Genomic DNA, 16716 nt, shown 5'->3' on the forward strand with positions numbered 1-16716 from the left:
GTTGCTACTGATGCCCAAGTCCTCACCCAGGAGCTGCTGCTCCCCCCCTCAAACACACCCCACCTCGCAGTCATTGCCCAGTTTTATTTCATTTAAAATCCGCTGTGTTAAATATTTTAGTTACAAGTTCTGTGTAGAGGGTAAGAGTAATAGACTCTGCAGGCACTAGCAACCCCCTCACTCCCCAATACATGTGTGCGCTATCAGATTAAGGACTGCCCCCCTCCCCCCAAAACCAGCAGCCTTGGGCTGGGATATACATGACACTTGAAGACCAGGCCCTCCCCAGCTGTCTGCTGGGGACAGGCCAAGCCCTCGCACGCAGGAAGCCAGTAGTCGGATCCACCATCAGTGAACTGTGATTCCAGGAGAGCTGCTGGGGGTTGGTTCTTACCCCCGTGTTGGGCATGTGATGGTGAAAGGGTTGTCCCCCCAGGAACAGTGCTACCTCCACATGGTCACGGGCTCTGCCCACCTGGACATCAATTCACACCACAGTGACCAGGCTGGCGAGAGAGAAACAGTCTCCAGGGGAAAGCAGGGGAGCTGCCACCGCTGCTTTCCTGTCTGTAGAGGGAGTGTAACTAGGGCGCTGCCAGAGGCACAACACCTACCTCAAGCCCTGCTCTGATCTAAACCTCTGCTGCAAGTGGCCTGGGTTTCCTCAGGCTGCCCTTGCAAGGCAGATGAGTGTGAAATAATTTCAGGCAAAACAGGGACAGAACAGTAGCCTTTCCTCTCCTCTCCCTCCCAGGAACCTCAGTGCTAGGAAATAAAGCTGAACCCGCCTCAGAGCGGCAGGGAAGGATACCCTAGCACAGCAGCAGCAAGCAATTTCCAGTGGTATAGGACAAGCTAGAGGTGAGAGTTTGGTGCTGTGAGGGAGAGGATGCCATACAGACGGCTCTGGAAAGGCAGTGCCATTCAGCGATTGGCCCACTGCATAGCAATTCCCCATGAGAAACTGAACATTCATTAAACAGAACGGGAAAGGAGGTAGGAGCTATCCCCACAATTCCCTCTGGGACAGCTCTGATCACCGCGGAGGGAGGGAGACTGGAATGACCCCTGCCAGTTCCTGAATGCCCTGCATTGCCCCTGCTGGTACTGTGGCCCTGCCTGGGGTGGGTTGTGTGGGGGTGCAGCTGCTCTACAGGTCGAGCAGCAGCACGCGGGGATCCTCCACTGCTGCCTTGATCTTGCGCAGGAAAGTCACTGCCTCTCTGCCATCAATCAGCCGGTGATCATACGTCAGCGCCACATACATCATGGGCCGCACCTCGACCTGAAAGGGAGGAATAAGACAGGCATCAGTAAACTCAGCCTTACTGCCTGCATGATGCTCTCCTGGGAACTCGGGGCAGACATGGATTTTTCCTATCCTGAATCCAGGGCTCATGCCCTCCTGAATGTGTCCTGCCTGGCAGGATTACCTACCCACTCACTCCCCCAGGCACTGATCACCACCCAGGCTGGATCCACACCACAGAAGACTAGGCCCCTTTTTGGAGCTGTTCTCCATCACAAAGGCTAAAGCCTCCTCCTCCCCACACCTAAGTAGATTATCCAGTCCTCCCCCTCACAGATAGGACAAGGCCCCCTGCACACTTTAGGCAAGTACCAGTGACAGCAACGCTGCCCTACACCCATTAGTCTCTGCTCCTCCTTCCCAGTAGAGCCTTTTAGAAGTTGCCACCAACCCTCTAGAAAAAGCATATGGGCTACGGTCCTCATCCCACTGAGCCCTCCTCTCTGCTCACTGAAAACTCCTGTGCAGCTCCACCTACCTTGCCTCCCACAGCCACAGGCCTGTCCACAATGGCATGCATGCCTAAGATGGCAGACTGGGGTGGGTTAATGATAGGTGTCCCAAAGAGTGACCCAAAAACCCCTCCGTTGCTGATTGTGAAAGTGCCGCCATCCATGTCTTCAATGGCCAGTTCATTTTTCCGTGCCTGTAAGAAAAAGTACGGTCTTAAAAAACCACAAAGACACAGAAAGCAGAGGACAAGGTTTTGGATGTTCATCCTTTCTGAGAACAAATACTGATGACAAGAGCTTCACTTACTGATCTGTTCAGCTGAAAACTAGTATGAATTACTTGAAAATGCATCCTGTCTTTAGATCTGAACATTTACCGGCTTTGGGGAAGAATTCTCTTGCCTTCGCTTCCAGCTCAGGCTTTTGCAGGAGACAGACACAGGGACTTCTATCCCTGGGCAGTTCAGTCTTGGTCTCTAAAGACCAAGGTGAAGACACACTGTATCACTAATGCATAGTTTGCAGTCTTCTGGAAGGGCAAGAAGTAGATAGGCCTATACTGTAAGGCATGGGCACAGCTATAGCTGTAAGTGGATCGTTCCCCACAGCACAACTCAGTGAGTTAGAGGTCAGAAATGACAACAGAGAGGGACTGATTCAAATCATGCCTACTTAGCACCCTCAATTTTTCCCATTCCTCCCAACCCTTTTCAGAAAAACCTCCAACTTTCCTTACCTTCTCGCCCAGCTCGTAGATAGCACGCTCTATGTCAGCAAAGTTCATGTTTTCTACATTCCTAACGACCGGGACCACAAGACCCTAGGGAGAAGCAAAGAGCACGATCAGCAAGTTCAGCACAGCCACACACAGATAACAGTTATCGGGCAGGAGCCTGGCCTCAGCCCAGCAGAGTTTCTGCCGCCTCCTCAGCCCACAGCAGGTGGTTGGCAGAGCTGCCTCATGCCCTGGCAGCCAGCCGGGAAACCTGGCACAACACACACCAAAGGCCACATCGTAAATGAGATCTTCTTTGCCTTTGTAAACCCATCTTGTAAAATCAACCAAGCTCCAGCTCCACATCCATAAAAGCAGGTAAGGCACTGGGCAGAGTTCAGCTGCCTCCTCTTTCTGGGTGAGCAGGATCCCTTTGTGCTGGACCTCCCCAGACTTTGGGAGCAGTGACAGAACTGCAGTCCTGGTCAAACCTCTGCCTCACAACAGAACCAACTAATTCAACATCTGAATCTCTACCCCATACTGTCCCTGGACAGGAATACCTCTTTGAAGCAGCAATGTGATTCACAGAAATGGTGGCAAAGCACAGCAGGGCTAGCCGAAGGACAGGACATGCAAAGCTTTTACTCTCCATGACATATCCTCACGGGTCCATGAAAAAAAGGGTTTATTTAGCTTGGTCCTACTCATTAATCACTCCTAGTACAGTGGCAGACTATTCTTGGTCCTCTGTCTTCTCCTGAAACCCATCTCAGCAGTCGACAGTATATCAGATATCTCATTCAGAAGCCCAGTCTCATCAGAAAGTTTCTGCTGCAGAGGAGCTCAATGCTGAGTCTGCTCAGAGTATATGATCATCCAGACCTGAGGCTGCACGAACCATGGCCAAAGCATCCCAAGTACCTACCCGGGGAGTTGCCACAGCGACACTGATGTCCACGTAGTCCCTGTACACAATCTCTTTGGTCGTGTCATCAATCACTAGGAGAAAAAAGCTGTGTTACACATGCAGTACCCAAGATCAAGAGTACAACAGGCCAGAAGTAGCCACAAAATCATAACAACTTGCTCATCTCTAGCTTAAACGTAACTCCAGAGAAGAATAAACCCTCACTGCACTTGCGGGAGAAGACTCAGGATAGACAGAAAGGAAACACAGTCCAGATGGTCGGTCCCCCTCAGACATCCCCTTGGTTATCCTCCTCTTCTGGATCTGAGCAAGCAACTCTGACACCCGCCAGGAACGGCATCACACCTACAGCAGCCACCTCTACACCAACCAGCAGCTCTTTCCTCTGCAGGCTTTGTACACATAGCCCCAGCACTGCTCCTGGCAACCCCTTCCTAACAGAGCCCCTCTTGGCAAGCTGTCCTCTGCCTACATCAGTGGCATGAGCAAAATCAGCTGCAGCACGTAGGACGGTCCTGTTTGCCCCAGCTATTAGCCCTGCCATGGACTTGGCCACCTGCTTTCCCCTCACTCTGCTTTCCATCACATTTGCTGATGAGATATGCAACTCGCCAGCAAGGGTCACCACTCACCTGCATTCACAACAGGCTGGTCCTGCAGAGCAAAGGCTGCAGCTTTCACAAAAGCTGACATGAAACCGAGCTTCAGGTTGTGCTTTTTCAGGAAGGGATCCTTGTGTATGGCTCTCATCTCCCGGATGTTGCTGTAAAACATGTGGCAATACTGGTCAGCACGGAGCCCGAGAAAACACTGTTCCCTCACTCTATAACAGATTTCAGTGCCAGCCCCAAGGACCACAAACGTGCACCACCAACTGGCAAAGCCCCAGTCTGATGAAAAAGTCCTTCAAATGTCACAGGTGAAATGGACTGAGGGTGGCTCTAAGGACCCCACCTAAGGATCCAACAGGAACTGGTCCTGGACCACAAATTCAACAGGACAGGGTTAATATGCTTGGCCCACACTACCAAGCAGAAAAGCAAGACAGGGCACAGTGTATTTCCTGCTTGGGCCTGGCGTTGCCACTGATTCTCTGGAGACACCAGTGCTGATACCAGCGCAGCACGGCAGAGAGCAGCTCCAGGGTGGCTGGGCTGGCCCTGGAAGGGTGAAAATACAGGAAATGCCAAGAGCAGAAAACATGCATGTGGTGATCAAGGGAAGCACAAGACTTCAACCACTGTGCAAGTCCAGTGCCAGCCAGCATAATGATGCTCCCGTATCCAACCCTTTGGCTTTGGGAGTTGAGCAAGTATGAAAGACATCTTCCCAGGCACACCCTCAACCAGACTCATCATGTTTCCTCACTGCTTCTATTTTTCAGAACTGAGGCCATTTACAAAAGGTCAGCCAAGCTGTGGCTACAAGATCTGCCTATTCCAGGCTAATACCAGATGCTGTGGAATTGCACAGTCCATCCCTTCCTCCTCCAGAGACCTTGAGTCTTTGAGGAGACAGTTTCAGCAAGGGGCAGGGGTCTCCACAGTTTAGAGTGTTTGTTTTCCTGCACCTAACCTTGTTTAGGGCTAGGATTACTGCCCAAAGACATTAGTGCCTCCCAAGACACAAGGACTGCAGCAATGAGACAAGGTTTGCTATGAAACTGGCTCATTATGGCTTCCTCCTTTCAGACACTGACCCCCACGGGAAGCAGGAGGCCCCAGCGCAGGCCCTCACCAGTCAACCTCACAGCAATCAATCCAAACCAGATTACCAGATGCAATGAGAGCCCGAGGCCAGCGTAAAGCGACACCTCGATGAACCTTTGAGAGGAGATAAAGCTGCAGCACTTCCCCTCCAATCAAGACTATTTTGCCAACCTTATTGTTCTGAGACCCAAATATTTACATGTTTTGTCTTAAGGAGCAGAATAGGATTTCACAAGGCAATTTGATTTGGGCACAATTTCCCCTTAATGCACTGTAACATAAGCTGCCCACCCTCCAAAGCCATTAGTGCGCTCGGTCCATGCAAGCACTTGAGTCAGGAGACCCTCACATGCCCGAAGGGGATGGGGAAGGATGCTAGTCTGTCTCTGGAAAGCTGCACCATCTGAGAGCAAGGGCCTCCGATATATTTACTGCTCACCTGAAAGGCTGACGAGCACTGGAGAACCACCCATGGGAAGCTAAATATGCCAACCTCCAACAGCAGTAACCTGGTGGGGTGGCAGAAAGCAGATGCTCCACCTTGGTGTCTCCTGACAGCCACTATACAAGTGACACTAGTCACGCCTGCTCTTCTGCTCAAAATCTACCAGTCTTCAACCAAGAAGTACACAGACGAGGAACCAGGTTCCCCCTCCTACAAGCAGCAGATGACTCCCGAGGAACAACAGGCCGTTAGGAAGCTACATACCCCTCACACCACAACACCAACATGGTCTTGATGAAGCTGTGTAGATGGCGGTACACAGCTAAGAAAGAGGCCCCAAAAGACATGTTGCCAATCCCTCCAAAGAGAATCAGCAAGGTCTTGGCTGCTATTTAAAAAAAGTCTGCCTGCATCTGTTTCTACTTGTAAAGGGAACAAGAGGTCAGCTCCTCACCTCATATCGATCTCATTGAAAGTGGTCAGCATGGCACAGGTATTCTGAGCCTCTTTCAGCCGCTGAGCAATACGTTGACGCATCCTATTCATTTTCACCTGAAAATTAAAAAGATATAAGCAGAAGCTGCCTCAAGTTCACCCAAGGGGCAAAATGCAGAAGAAACTCAAAAGACCCTTTTTCTTGCCATCTGGTTGACTAGCAAGGGATGCCTATGGCCAAGGTTTTTGCTCTGGGTCTTCCTGAGAAGCATGACAGGCTGTGGAGTTGATTTCACTACGGCGCTGCCCAGCTCAACACAATTTTCAGCACGAGACAAACGTGAGAAGAGCGAGACTGCTAAGCAGGCAGGCTGCTCAACCAGGTTATCTTAAGGACGCACAAGGCAGGTGCGGCAGCCTCAGCACTTTGCTGAGGGCTTGTGGATGGACCAAGCTGATCACACTGAGCCTTCTGTGCTCAGTCAGGAGAGCTCAAACAAGACTTCTACCTAGAAAAGACCTGAGTCATATTTGGCCTGGGTCTTCCTCCATCCCACCCCTAAGTGATGCCCCCATGTAGAGTATCTCTTTGTCACTACCCCACAGAGCTGGGTATGGACACGTCCAAAAAGCTCCAGGCTTATGCCAGAACAAGCTGTCACTCAGCAACCAAAGTGCTGGCAAGGATCCTATTCCCGCAGCTTACCCTATGCTCTGATCTGGCACCTTTGCTGGGCACTGCCTCCCCAGGAGGAGCTGCCGCTGGGGCTGCAGCCGGCTTCACTGCAGACACTGAGGGTAGAGAATACATCAGTCAAAAAGGGGAGCCAAGGCTTGGTCGCAACACTCTGAGGTAGAAAGCCCATTTGAACTCCTTGCTCAAGCAACACAGAACGGAAGCAGCCTTGAACTGGGCTGTGCAGGTACCAGGCAGAGCATGGCTCCAGCCTGGAGCGTGCAGGGTCATAACACAGGGAGGTCTTCACCATAAATGCCGCACTGTTTGTTGTCTTTAACCTTACACACTCTCCCCAAAGAAAAGAGGCTTGAAAATAGGAGAAAACAGATGCTGCCTCACCTGGTTTGCTGTCAATGGGTTGAGTTGACACAGGCGGCACTGGTGGCATTGTAGTGGGAATTGGTGCTGCAGCAGGTGGAGGAGCAGCCGCAGCTACAGGTTCAGGGGTTGCAGGAGGAGGAGGGGCTGCTGCTGGTTTGGCCTTGGCAGGAGCAGCTGAAAGACAAGGAAGAACCATGGTAAGGGCAAAGAAAGCTTCCACTGTCAGGGATCCCTGAGTCTGACCAACCTGATAAAAGCTGACCCTCTGGGAGAGCGCCTTTATGTTCTCAGCGCTACTGAACTGCTCAGAGCCACAAGAGGATCCCATGGTGAAAGTGCTGTACTCATCGACACCCTAGATCTCCTCACTGTGCTGGAGACTGGATGCTAAAGAGGGTGGAGAAGGGAGGCGTATCCGAGGAATTCTCAACTGATTTCAGCTTAGAGATGCAGTCCACTCCAGAAGGAGCAAAAGAAGAGTTCCCCACTCAGAAGGACGAAAATTATGCTTTGTTAATGGACAAAAGGAGTATTTTCTTCCAGCTACAGAGGCATATGGATGAAACACTTAACCTCTCTCATGATCCCCCTAAATGCCTTGCTTCCACCTTCAGAAAAAGATTGGTGGAAACAGGAAGGCCTGTGCAAGTTACACATGCCTGCCTTACCTCCAGTTTTCCTGAGTTTGAACAGAGGTGTCCCCCCTTCCACTTTGCCACCATCGGGTACCAAAAGGGCTTCAATCACACCAGCTGCTGGGGCTGGAACTTGCACTGATGTCTACAAAAAGGAAAATCAATTAAATTCCTTCAAACACTGGATGGAGAACAAGTGCCCAAGATTCCAATATGCACAGATACACATAATTTGGCAGAGACAGCAACTCTCTTTTGCACCATTTGCAGCAGTTTTCACACTCTCCACTGGGATTTTGTGCCAATACTTAGAAATTTTAGGAGATGCTGGCAGTGTAACATATAGCTTGATCTTCCTGCTCCAGGGTACAATCAAGAACTGACCCGCTACCAGCATCTTCCTGACAGTAATACCCAAAGCAGAACTCGGCAGAGAGCTTTAGCAAGAACTTCAAAGCTTAAGAGTCCTTTAAGGAGTGAGTAAATTTAAAGGCAAAATTTAAAACAATCTGAAGACATCCTATGGCTCTGCAGATTTCTCCTCTGTTTAAACACAAATAGGTTTCAAAGCTTAGAGAATTGAATTAGAAGGAGGAGTGGAACAGCAGCTCCAAGAAACATCAGCACCACTGGTGCTTACTCAAGCGTGTAAGGAAGAATTATCAAAGAATTCTCACTTAAGGCACAGCCAGCTTTCATACTAGATGAGAAAATATTTTCTCTGTGAAGAGAGTGGGAGACACAGGCAGAGCCTGCAGGCTCCAAGAGCACTTAGCAGGAAAGGAGCCATACAGGGTACCCGCTACAGAACTAGAAAAAGTTTTGGTCCAGAAAACTCCTACCTTGTCTGTTTCAATCTCACACACCACTTCATCTTCCGCCACTGTGTCTCCAACAGCTGAGTGACAGATATGAAGACCACTGTGAGGAGGGAGGTGTGCTCTGGCCTCCCCTCTTAACCCACAGCAGTCTCCCCCACTAGCCCAGAATTTTATCTTCCCAGTTCTCCACAAATTCTAAAGAAAAGTCTAGCTCAAACATTCAATCTACTAAACAGTCAGAGTCTGATTCCAGTTTAGACATCACCCTTCACCCAACATTGCCCATGACAAAGAGGTATCGAGGCAGTAACTGCTATCCTTACTCCTTAAGAGAACTGCAATTAACTGCCTCATTTGTCACAGAAGGCAAGACAGTGAACAGGCTGGGAGCCTGTGAACTACGATCCATCCCTAAACTGTCCAGTGCAGCAGCAACAGTGCTGAGAGTTTCAGGGACAAGGCAACTGCTTACCTTTCTCCCACCTGACATCTCCTTCTGTGACTGACTCTGCAAAGGCTGGTGTGTTCACTGTAATCACGTCATCCCCTGTGAGAGAGACAGACAGACTTGAATGCATTCAGAGCATTGCTTCATTCTTGCCATCAGGTCTCTGTTACAGAAGGTAGGTCAACATAGACCAAATCTTGGCCTTCTTGCTTCAACACTGATCGACATTTAACCACAAGAGAAATTCCCACTTGACTGAAAGTCACATTGTGACAGGAATGCCAGACAAAATCTTTAGGGCCCCAGGACATAAACCCTCAGCCACCCATCGAGGTGGGACAGCCTAAACCAAAGATGGAAGAGGTGGCTTCAGCTGGTGTCAGGACAGCAACAGGCAGCACAAGAGCCATCCAACTGACTCCTGACTTTTTACTTACTACGTACTGCAGTGGTTCTGAAGTAACGGACAGTGAAGACACTGGAGCTATTTACTCTGCAGAAAGAGAGAAAGGTATGAACACAGAAGTATGCTCCCCTGCAGGCTGCTGGCACCAAGCTCAAGTACAGAACTTACATATGCTTAACTGATCTGAAAGGCTGCTCAGCTGTTCTGATGCACTTGTTCCAAGAGGCTCCTACTTACTGTTCATGCTGCAACAACCCCGCTAAGGAAGGAAACATTACAGCTTACTATCCCTAGTGCCCTCAGAAATTCAAAGAGAACTGACATTTATGGAATTTTAATTTAGGAAGATAACCCAACAGAATCCCTGTGGTTTGAATATTGATAAAAGGGTGACCTAGCCATCCCACCCTATGCCCAAGACTAGTGCATTAACCAATTATAACTCCAGATCAGGACTATCATCTCTACAGAAGTTGCTAGACTGTGCCAGAAAAAGAGAAAGCACCTTAAATTGCCTATGTCAACACAACCATGAGACAGCTATTTCTCTCTAACATGTCCCTTCACAAGGAGCTGGCAATCCCAAGTGTTCCAAAGGATGTTTTTTACACCTACTGACACCACATCTGGAAACCTGAAGCAAAAGCGCTTTAGCATTTCTTCTAATGCAGGCTACTTGGTGCAAAGACATCAGCATTTAAGGCTTTTATGGATACACTCTTAATGTTATTTCCCTAAACACATTTTTACAAGACCAGTTCTGCAATGCAAATCTTGCTGTATGAACAATATCTCCCTGAACCACCCCACTTCTGACAGAAGTCCTTCCAGGAGGCCACCATAGAGCAAACAAGACTCTAGTCAGTTAATCAAATGGTAGAGATCCATTTATCACCAGTCTCCTCATTCCTGTCACTTCCCTGCCTTGGTATCTGGTTTCAAACAAAGCTTATTTTCTTTAAGCATGTCATTTTGTTAGGGCTTGCTCCACACTCCTACTATGTGCACAGGGATTTCATGACAGCCAACCATATTCTGTCTCCCAGCCCCCAAATTTTATCAGGGCTGGAGCAGCCCCAGCATCTCCACATTGCAGCTGTCCTGTGGATACTTACACAAGCTTCCTGCTGTTGGTGTAAGCCAGTCCCTGGCTCCCAGCCACACCTGTGAATGAGAATGGTGTTACCCCACAGGAATGTGACCCAGCCTTCCAGCCCTAAGGTGTCCCTGTCAGGTAAAAGAGTGCAGAGGACACCACTGTCCACCCTGAAAAAAAGCTTGGGACTAAGTGGGGAATATAACCGTACAGAGGTACCTCAGGGCTATCAAACCTGCCCAGAGCATGCCAAGAACAGTGATCTTGCCTTCATCTAGATTTACAGAGATGGGAAAAAGTTACATCTTGACCTCAAGGCTAATAAGAATAACTTTGAAAAGGGCAAAAAAAGCAGCAGCTGCCCCAGTCAGAACAGCTAGGAAACAGTTATGAGGGACATCTCCAGGACTGCTAAAACCCCAGTTGCTGCTGAGTTACTCTCACCAATACAAAGCAGTTTGTAACAGAATCAAGGCAATCAGTTGCCTAATAGGCACTCCCAGGAAGCCTCACAGTTGCATGGACAGGTAAGGGGGAAAAAAAAGAATGAAAACAAGATGTAGGGCAAAGTAGCAAACCACCATCATCCCTCTTCTCTGTCTGCCCCCTATCCCAGGAACACTTCTCTTCCAAAACTCACAGCAGGGAGGTACTTGCACTGATTCTCAGTTTCACATGCCCCCTGTCCCCTCCCCACACTGCTCACATGCCCTGACACTGCAGTTTTTATTATGAACTGAACCCCTGCCCTTTGTCTCTTTCAGGGCACTGGGCAGTTTTCCAGACCAATCTTAAAGAGAGTCAGCAAAATAACAGGATAACATAATTATCTCAATTACACAACACCAGAAGGAAGAACCATTTCCATACTTGATTTTTTTTTTAAAGCAAAATAATATTTACACCATCCCCTACTAAAGAGCTGACACTGGAACTCTAGAAAGCAGAAAAGGTAAGCAGATTTAACTGGTTTCTCAAAGCGGAACCAGAAGTGAATGATGTAATGCTGTATAAACACAGTACAGCTAGAAAAAACAGAGCTCTCGGAAAATCTGGTTTAAGCACTGAAGAGGAGTTCATAGGCATACTAGATTTGACATGCCACTTCACATTCACCCATCATTTTCATAGGATTTTATTAGAGAGCTAGGCTCTGCAACAGCATGTGTTTCAAGTGCTGCAATGCTTGAAATATACTGTGCTGCTGCTGTGAAATCCTCACCAGAGGTGAATGGATGGGGCAGCATGTACATTAGGCAAGGGAGGCACTCACATGGAAACACAGCTCATTTCACCAACTGTTTCTTCATTACATCATTGAAAGAAATAAACCACAAGCAAACTTATTACCAATTTCCATCATCAGATCTGTTCTGTCTAGGTAGTTGGAAATGAAATAAAAGTGTAAGACTCACCAGACAGAGAGCATCTTGCCAGAGTACAGTTGCCCTGTCAGAGAGAGGAGGAACTATCAGTACTGCAAAAAGACAGACCCACCCTAGAAGGACTTATGTTTTCCCACAAGACCTGGATCAGAGATGAGACCCACCCTTCCCACACTCCAGACGCACTATGACCCCATAGTGTGCAAAAGAAGATGGTGAGAGCATCTACACCCTTCTCTTTGCTTTGGCTGCTTCCAGAATGCTTTCCCATGGAGTGACGTTGAACCTGACGTACTTTGTTTTCAGTTGCGGCTCCAGCTGTTTTGATCTTCTCATGCACACTTTCCTCTTTAAGAAAGAACAGATTTCTAATGGCACATTCACTTAAATTTGCTATGAGTGAGAAGGTCAAAGGTAGCTACTGGATATCATGAAAAAACATGCCATGATGTTTACTCCTACAGTCATGAATACAGTATCTGGGAATTTTTTTGTTCATTTATTTTAAGGTTATGGTGCCTTTGACCCCAGAAGACCAGAATTTCCCTCAATGACAAAATTTATGCTGCCTTCAATGAGTCAGAAATTCCAACTTCTGGTGATGTTTCACTTCATACCCATGTAATCATTGACTGCACTGCTAGTTCAGCATAACATTCCTCAAAAGTAAAAGACACATTCCAGTCACTTTCCCTATTGTTATTATACATTTCCTTAGCATTGAACCTGCAGATCTGGAGAACCTAAGAACTCTTTAAAAGCTACAGAAAAACATCACGGTAACCATGACTAAAATGCAGTTAACTGGTTTGGAGGAGCTGCTACTCAACAGCTCAAAGCACCCTTATCCAGGTGCTAAGCTAAGAGGTAAAAAAAAAGATTTCACTCACATCTTCAGTGTTTGAAGTGAAGTTTGTCTATAAGCCCTGATTTCAGCTTCACCAGAGCAAGCAGGATGGGATAAAACTGATCTTAAACACCAAAATAATTTGCGGAGTTGTGTGTGATAAGACAACACAGATATCAAGGACCAAAGAGAGACTTAAGTTTGTCACACCATCTACAGGACTGAGCACTGCAGCATACAAAAATACATCCACTGAACAGTTCACACCATCAGAGCTACTAACAGGCCTGGAATCAATCCCCTGGCAGTTTAATTATCCAAACTTACTGATAGATTTGGCTTCTCAGATATTAATGCAGAGTCAACTCACTGATCGATGGGCAGCTCAACAGGGCTATGATTAGCTGTGCCGAGGATGCAGGCAGCCAGGGTGACTCGCTGCTAAGCCAGCCTGGGTCTGGCAGAGCTCAGGAGCTCCAGCACAGCCCCACACAGCCACCCTTGCCTGCTGGCCCACCGCGAGGACCAGCCAGCCTGGACCCACAGTCCTGCAAAAACAGTTTCCAGCAAGGCCAGCTGGAGCCCCTGCCCCAGGCCTGACCGGCAAAGGGAGAGCAGGGAGCACTGTGCAGACTTTGCAGAGTCATTGTGAACACTACAAGGCTTAATCTTGGTGCAGCACCGGTCCCCTGTGAACTCACATCTGGCTTGTGTAAAGCCAGTCCTAGGCTGGGATCAGTAAGGCGAACTTCAACTTAAGCACCACAATCCTCAGCACGTATGTTAGTTCCTGTATTTATCAAATTCTTCCCACTTCCCATAGTGTCACAGATAATATGAAGTCAATCACAAATAAAATATCAAGTGACCTGAGCTCCTCTCCGACCATCAATGTTTTCCTGGGCGCTTTATAAAAAAAGTGGTTAAAGGTATTCCTTACATCCCAGACACAGGATGTAACTTGTTACGAAAGAGTAACAGCCTCAGACTGAAGCAGAAACAGCAAATTTTATTTGCTCAGGACCAGTTTACTGTAAGGTTAAAAAAAAAAAAAAGTTGAGAAGTCTTGTCCTAAAATAAATCAATGTGACAAAACACATCTGCAGCTCTCTTCCATGAGAGGTGCCAAGTCTGTGTGACACAACTGCTGCAAAATTAAGGAAAAAAATGGTATCTCTCTACCCTTCTGTCTTTTAGGTTAAGAAATGAAGGAAAGAGCTCTAATGTGAGTTTGGAGGCCACTAATAAAAGATACTGAGATTCCTCTGTCTTGTGTTCTGCAGAACTGCTGTGCATCCACCTCTTAACTACAGTACCTCGGAGATGCACGTGCAGCTCCAGGAGATGCCTGACAGGGCTGATTCCTGTTCCATCTTTCCCTGAAGGAATCACTGTGATTGTACCTGCTCCTGGTATCACCTCGCTAAATCTGCCCTCTGCCTGATCTTAGAGCTTCTTCAGTTAAAATGGAAACATTTAGGTTTTGCTAACTAGCATTAGCACTTCTGGTCATTTTAAAAAGAGCCTTCACTTGGAGAAATAAGTCTTGGTCTAATTAGTCAATGACTCACGTACCAAATGATTAATTTTTTCCCCACGTTTCACATGACTTCTCAGAATTGTTTTTACAACTCTTACTATGCCAAAGCAACCCTGGAACACGGTGTCCCAGGCCACACCTTTTAAAGAGCAGTCACCTTCCAGTAGGTCACTACACACTATGGAATAAATCAGCTAAAGCAACAACCCACAGATTTCCTTTCCAACAGCGGGAGCGGGGACCAGTTCAGGTGAGGATAGGAACTGAACAGGCAGGTACAGTTAATTTCAACAGAGGCAAAACAGAAGCCAGGTGCCGGGTGGCTCTGATGACAAGCAAAGCCATTTGGTTCTCCAGCCCTGGCTTCTTCAAAGTGAAGAAGCTGGTGCTTTAACAACAAGGATGAACACAAACCATTGCTACACACAAAAAAACAACTGCACATCTTTCATGGACTTTAACACAATTATATTGAGCACAGCAGGGCAGATGCTAAGATGGGATGGAGATAACAATGCTGAGCAGCAGAGGATACTGTTACTGAGAGAACAGGCTGAAAACTCCTCCAGCATGTGGGGAGGATCAAACAGGGAAGAAAAAGTTCTTTACAAAGTCTTCCCCAGATAAATAAAAGGACTTGATTCTCAGAGCTCCTGATCAAACTATCATTTTTCAGACTAGCTCTTCTGTGGACTGTTTCAGGTCATCATCCCTCAACAGCTGCCTCCCCTCTACCACACCAAGTCTTACATGCTTGGATGCAGGATATCGATGTGCATTCATTATTTCTACTTGATATATGAATCCAGGACCTTCTTCTCTTTTACAAGATCATAAAATTCCAGACAACACTTCCCCACCCTTGTTGTTTTTTGCTGACTCCACTATTCTCCCATTTAACCCTACACTTCTGAATTTTGCACACATGAATTGTTCTCACTTCTCTCATCAGAGGTTTGACACGTTCTGGTGTTTCTTCCTGTCTCTCCAAAAAGCCTGTATCATCCTCTTCATCAAAACTTACTTCCCATATCCCTACTCAAATGGAAATCAAATTACTACCACTATCTTGATTTCTCAACTTTTCGAGTACATCTAACAGGTTAACTAAAGTTATCTCCCCTTCCTAGTACCCAGCTATACCATTCTGATTTGCAGACTAATTTGTAAAAGGTTTGAATACTCCATCTGGCTTTCCCCCTGTTCTGTATAATTACACAGCACCACTAAGAGCTGACGAAGTTTAAATATGGTTGAATTGCCACTTAAATAAGCTTATTTTAAACTGCACTATAAGCAATTTGTATCTACATATGTATAGCAAAAGAAAACTATGTGGTTAACTATAAATTGTTTATAATGCAGTTTTTTATATATACAGACATATTCATAAACACAAACCTGTTTGCAGCACCCAGAGAGGAGCATTTAACATACAACAGCCCTATGGGGAAGCATGACATAGTTAATGTCCAACATTACAACTGGCTGTCAACACTTGCTTGCCTACATTCACACAATGGCTAAAACCAAATTCCATGCTCTAAGGCTTCAGCTGGTCATGTGGAAGAGATGTTTCTCCTCCTGTAGGTAAGCACACATGTGTAGGCACTGGCACGCACACACACCCGTGTGCGTACACCAAGCTAAGCAGTGTGCTGTTGAACGGACGATGTGCCAGCAGCGGCAGCCGCCGGCGGCCCGGTGCAGCCCCGGTGCTGGTTCCAGGGGCCCTGCCCGTCACACTCCGTACGCCCAAGCCGCCGCCAGAACCGCTCGCTGCCGCCCGCAGCGGCTCAACGGCTGCTCCGAGAACCGAGCAAAGGAATTACATATGCAAACAGACAGCGGTTTATTCACCGTTCCGGCACCGGGCTGACGGCGGCAGGGAGGGTTTCTGCCGGTGAGGCGGGGGCTGCCAAGCGGGTGTCGGCTGCGGCAGAGGCCCTCAAAATCTGCAGCCCATCGCCGGGCGCGGACGGCGAAGCCCGAGAGTGGCGGTTTCCAGCGGCTTTTCCCCGCTGAGATGCGCCGCTCTCCCCGGCGGGGCGGCGGGCCCGGCCCGGGGCGGCGGCGGCACACGCTCCGGTGGCGCCAGGCTCGGGCAGGGGCACCGCTGCGCTCACCCCGGGCCCGGGGGGGCACCCGCCGCCGCTCCTTGCCCTCAGCCCGCTGCCCGCGGCCGCCGTGCCTCGCGGGGGGGTTGGGAGGGGACGCGTCCCGGTGTCCTTGGCGGCACCGTCCCCGCCCGCCCGCCCAGCCGCCGCCCTCCCTCCTCCGTCCCCGCGGCTGGTGCCCGCAGCGGGCAGTACCTGCCGGAGGGCGCGCAGCGAGCGGCCCAGCGCCCGGCCCAGGCAGCGGGACCGCCACAGCAGCAGCATCGCGGCGGCGGCGGCGGCGGGAGGAGCCGGAGGGCGGACACCGGAAGCAGGCCCGGCGCGAGCCGGAAGCGCGTAGGACCGGACGAACCTCTCCGGAAAGG

At 48.7% G+C, this 16716-nt stretch overlaps 1 protein-coding gene across 1 annotated transcript; it reads right to left on the reverse strand.

The window, feature by feature from the left end:
- Positions 1–64: 64 nt before the first annotated feature.
- On the reverse strand, positions 65–16716 carry DLST (dihydrolipoamide S-succinyltransferase). Its single transcript, XM_065063914.1, has 15 exons — positions 16547–16716; positions 11878–11911; positions 10482–10530; positions 9398–9453; positions 8985–9059; positions 8534–8589; positions 7725–7836; positions 7075–7230; positions 6703–6788; positions 6016–6113; positions 4040–4170; positions 3405–3478; positions 2498–2581; positions 1788–1955; positions 65–1285 (listed from the first exon to the last, which is right to left on the reverse strand). Exons 1-15 carry the CDS (start codon positions 16613–16615, stop codon positions 1151–1153), a joined length of 1383 nt encoding a protein of 460 aa, XP_064919986.1. The 5' UTR covers positions 16616–16716; the 3' UTR covers positions 65–1150.

This window comes from Columba livia, chromosome 5 (assembly GCF_036013475.1).
Source record: "Columba livia isolate bColLiv1 breed racing homer chromosome 5, bColLiv1.pat.W.v2, whole genome shotgun sequence".
In the NCBI taxonomy this organism is placed as follows: Eukaryota; Metazoa; Chordata; class Aves; order Columbiformes; family Columbidae; genus Columba; species Columba livia.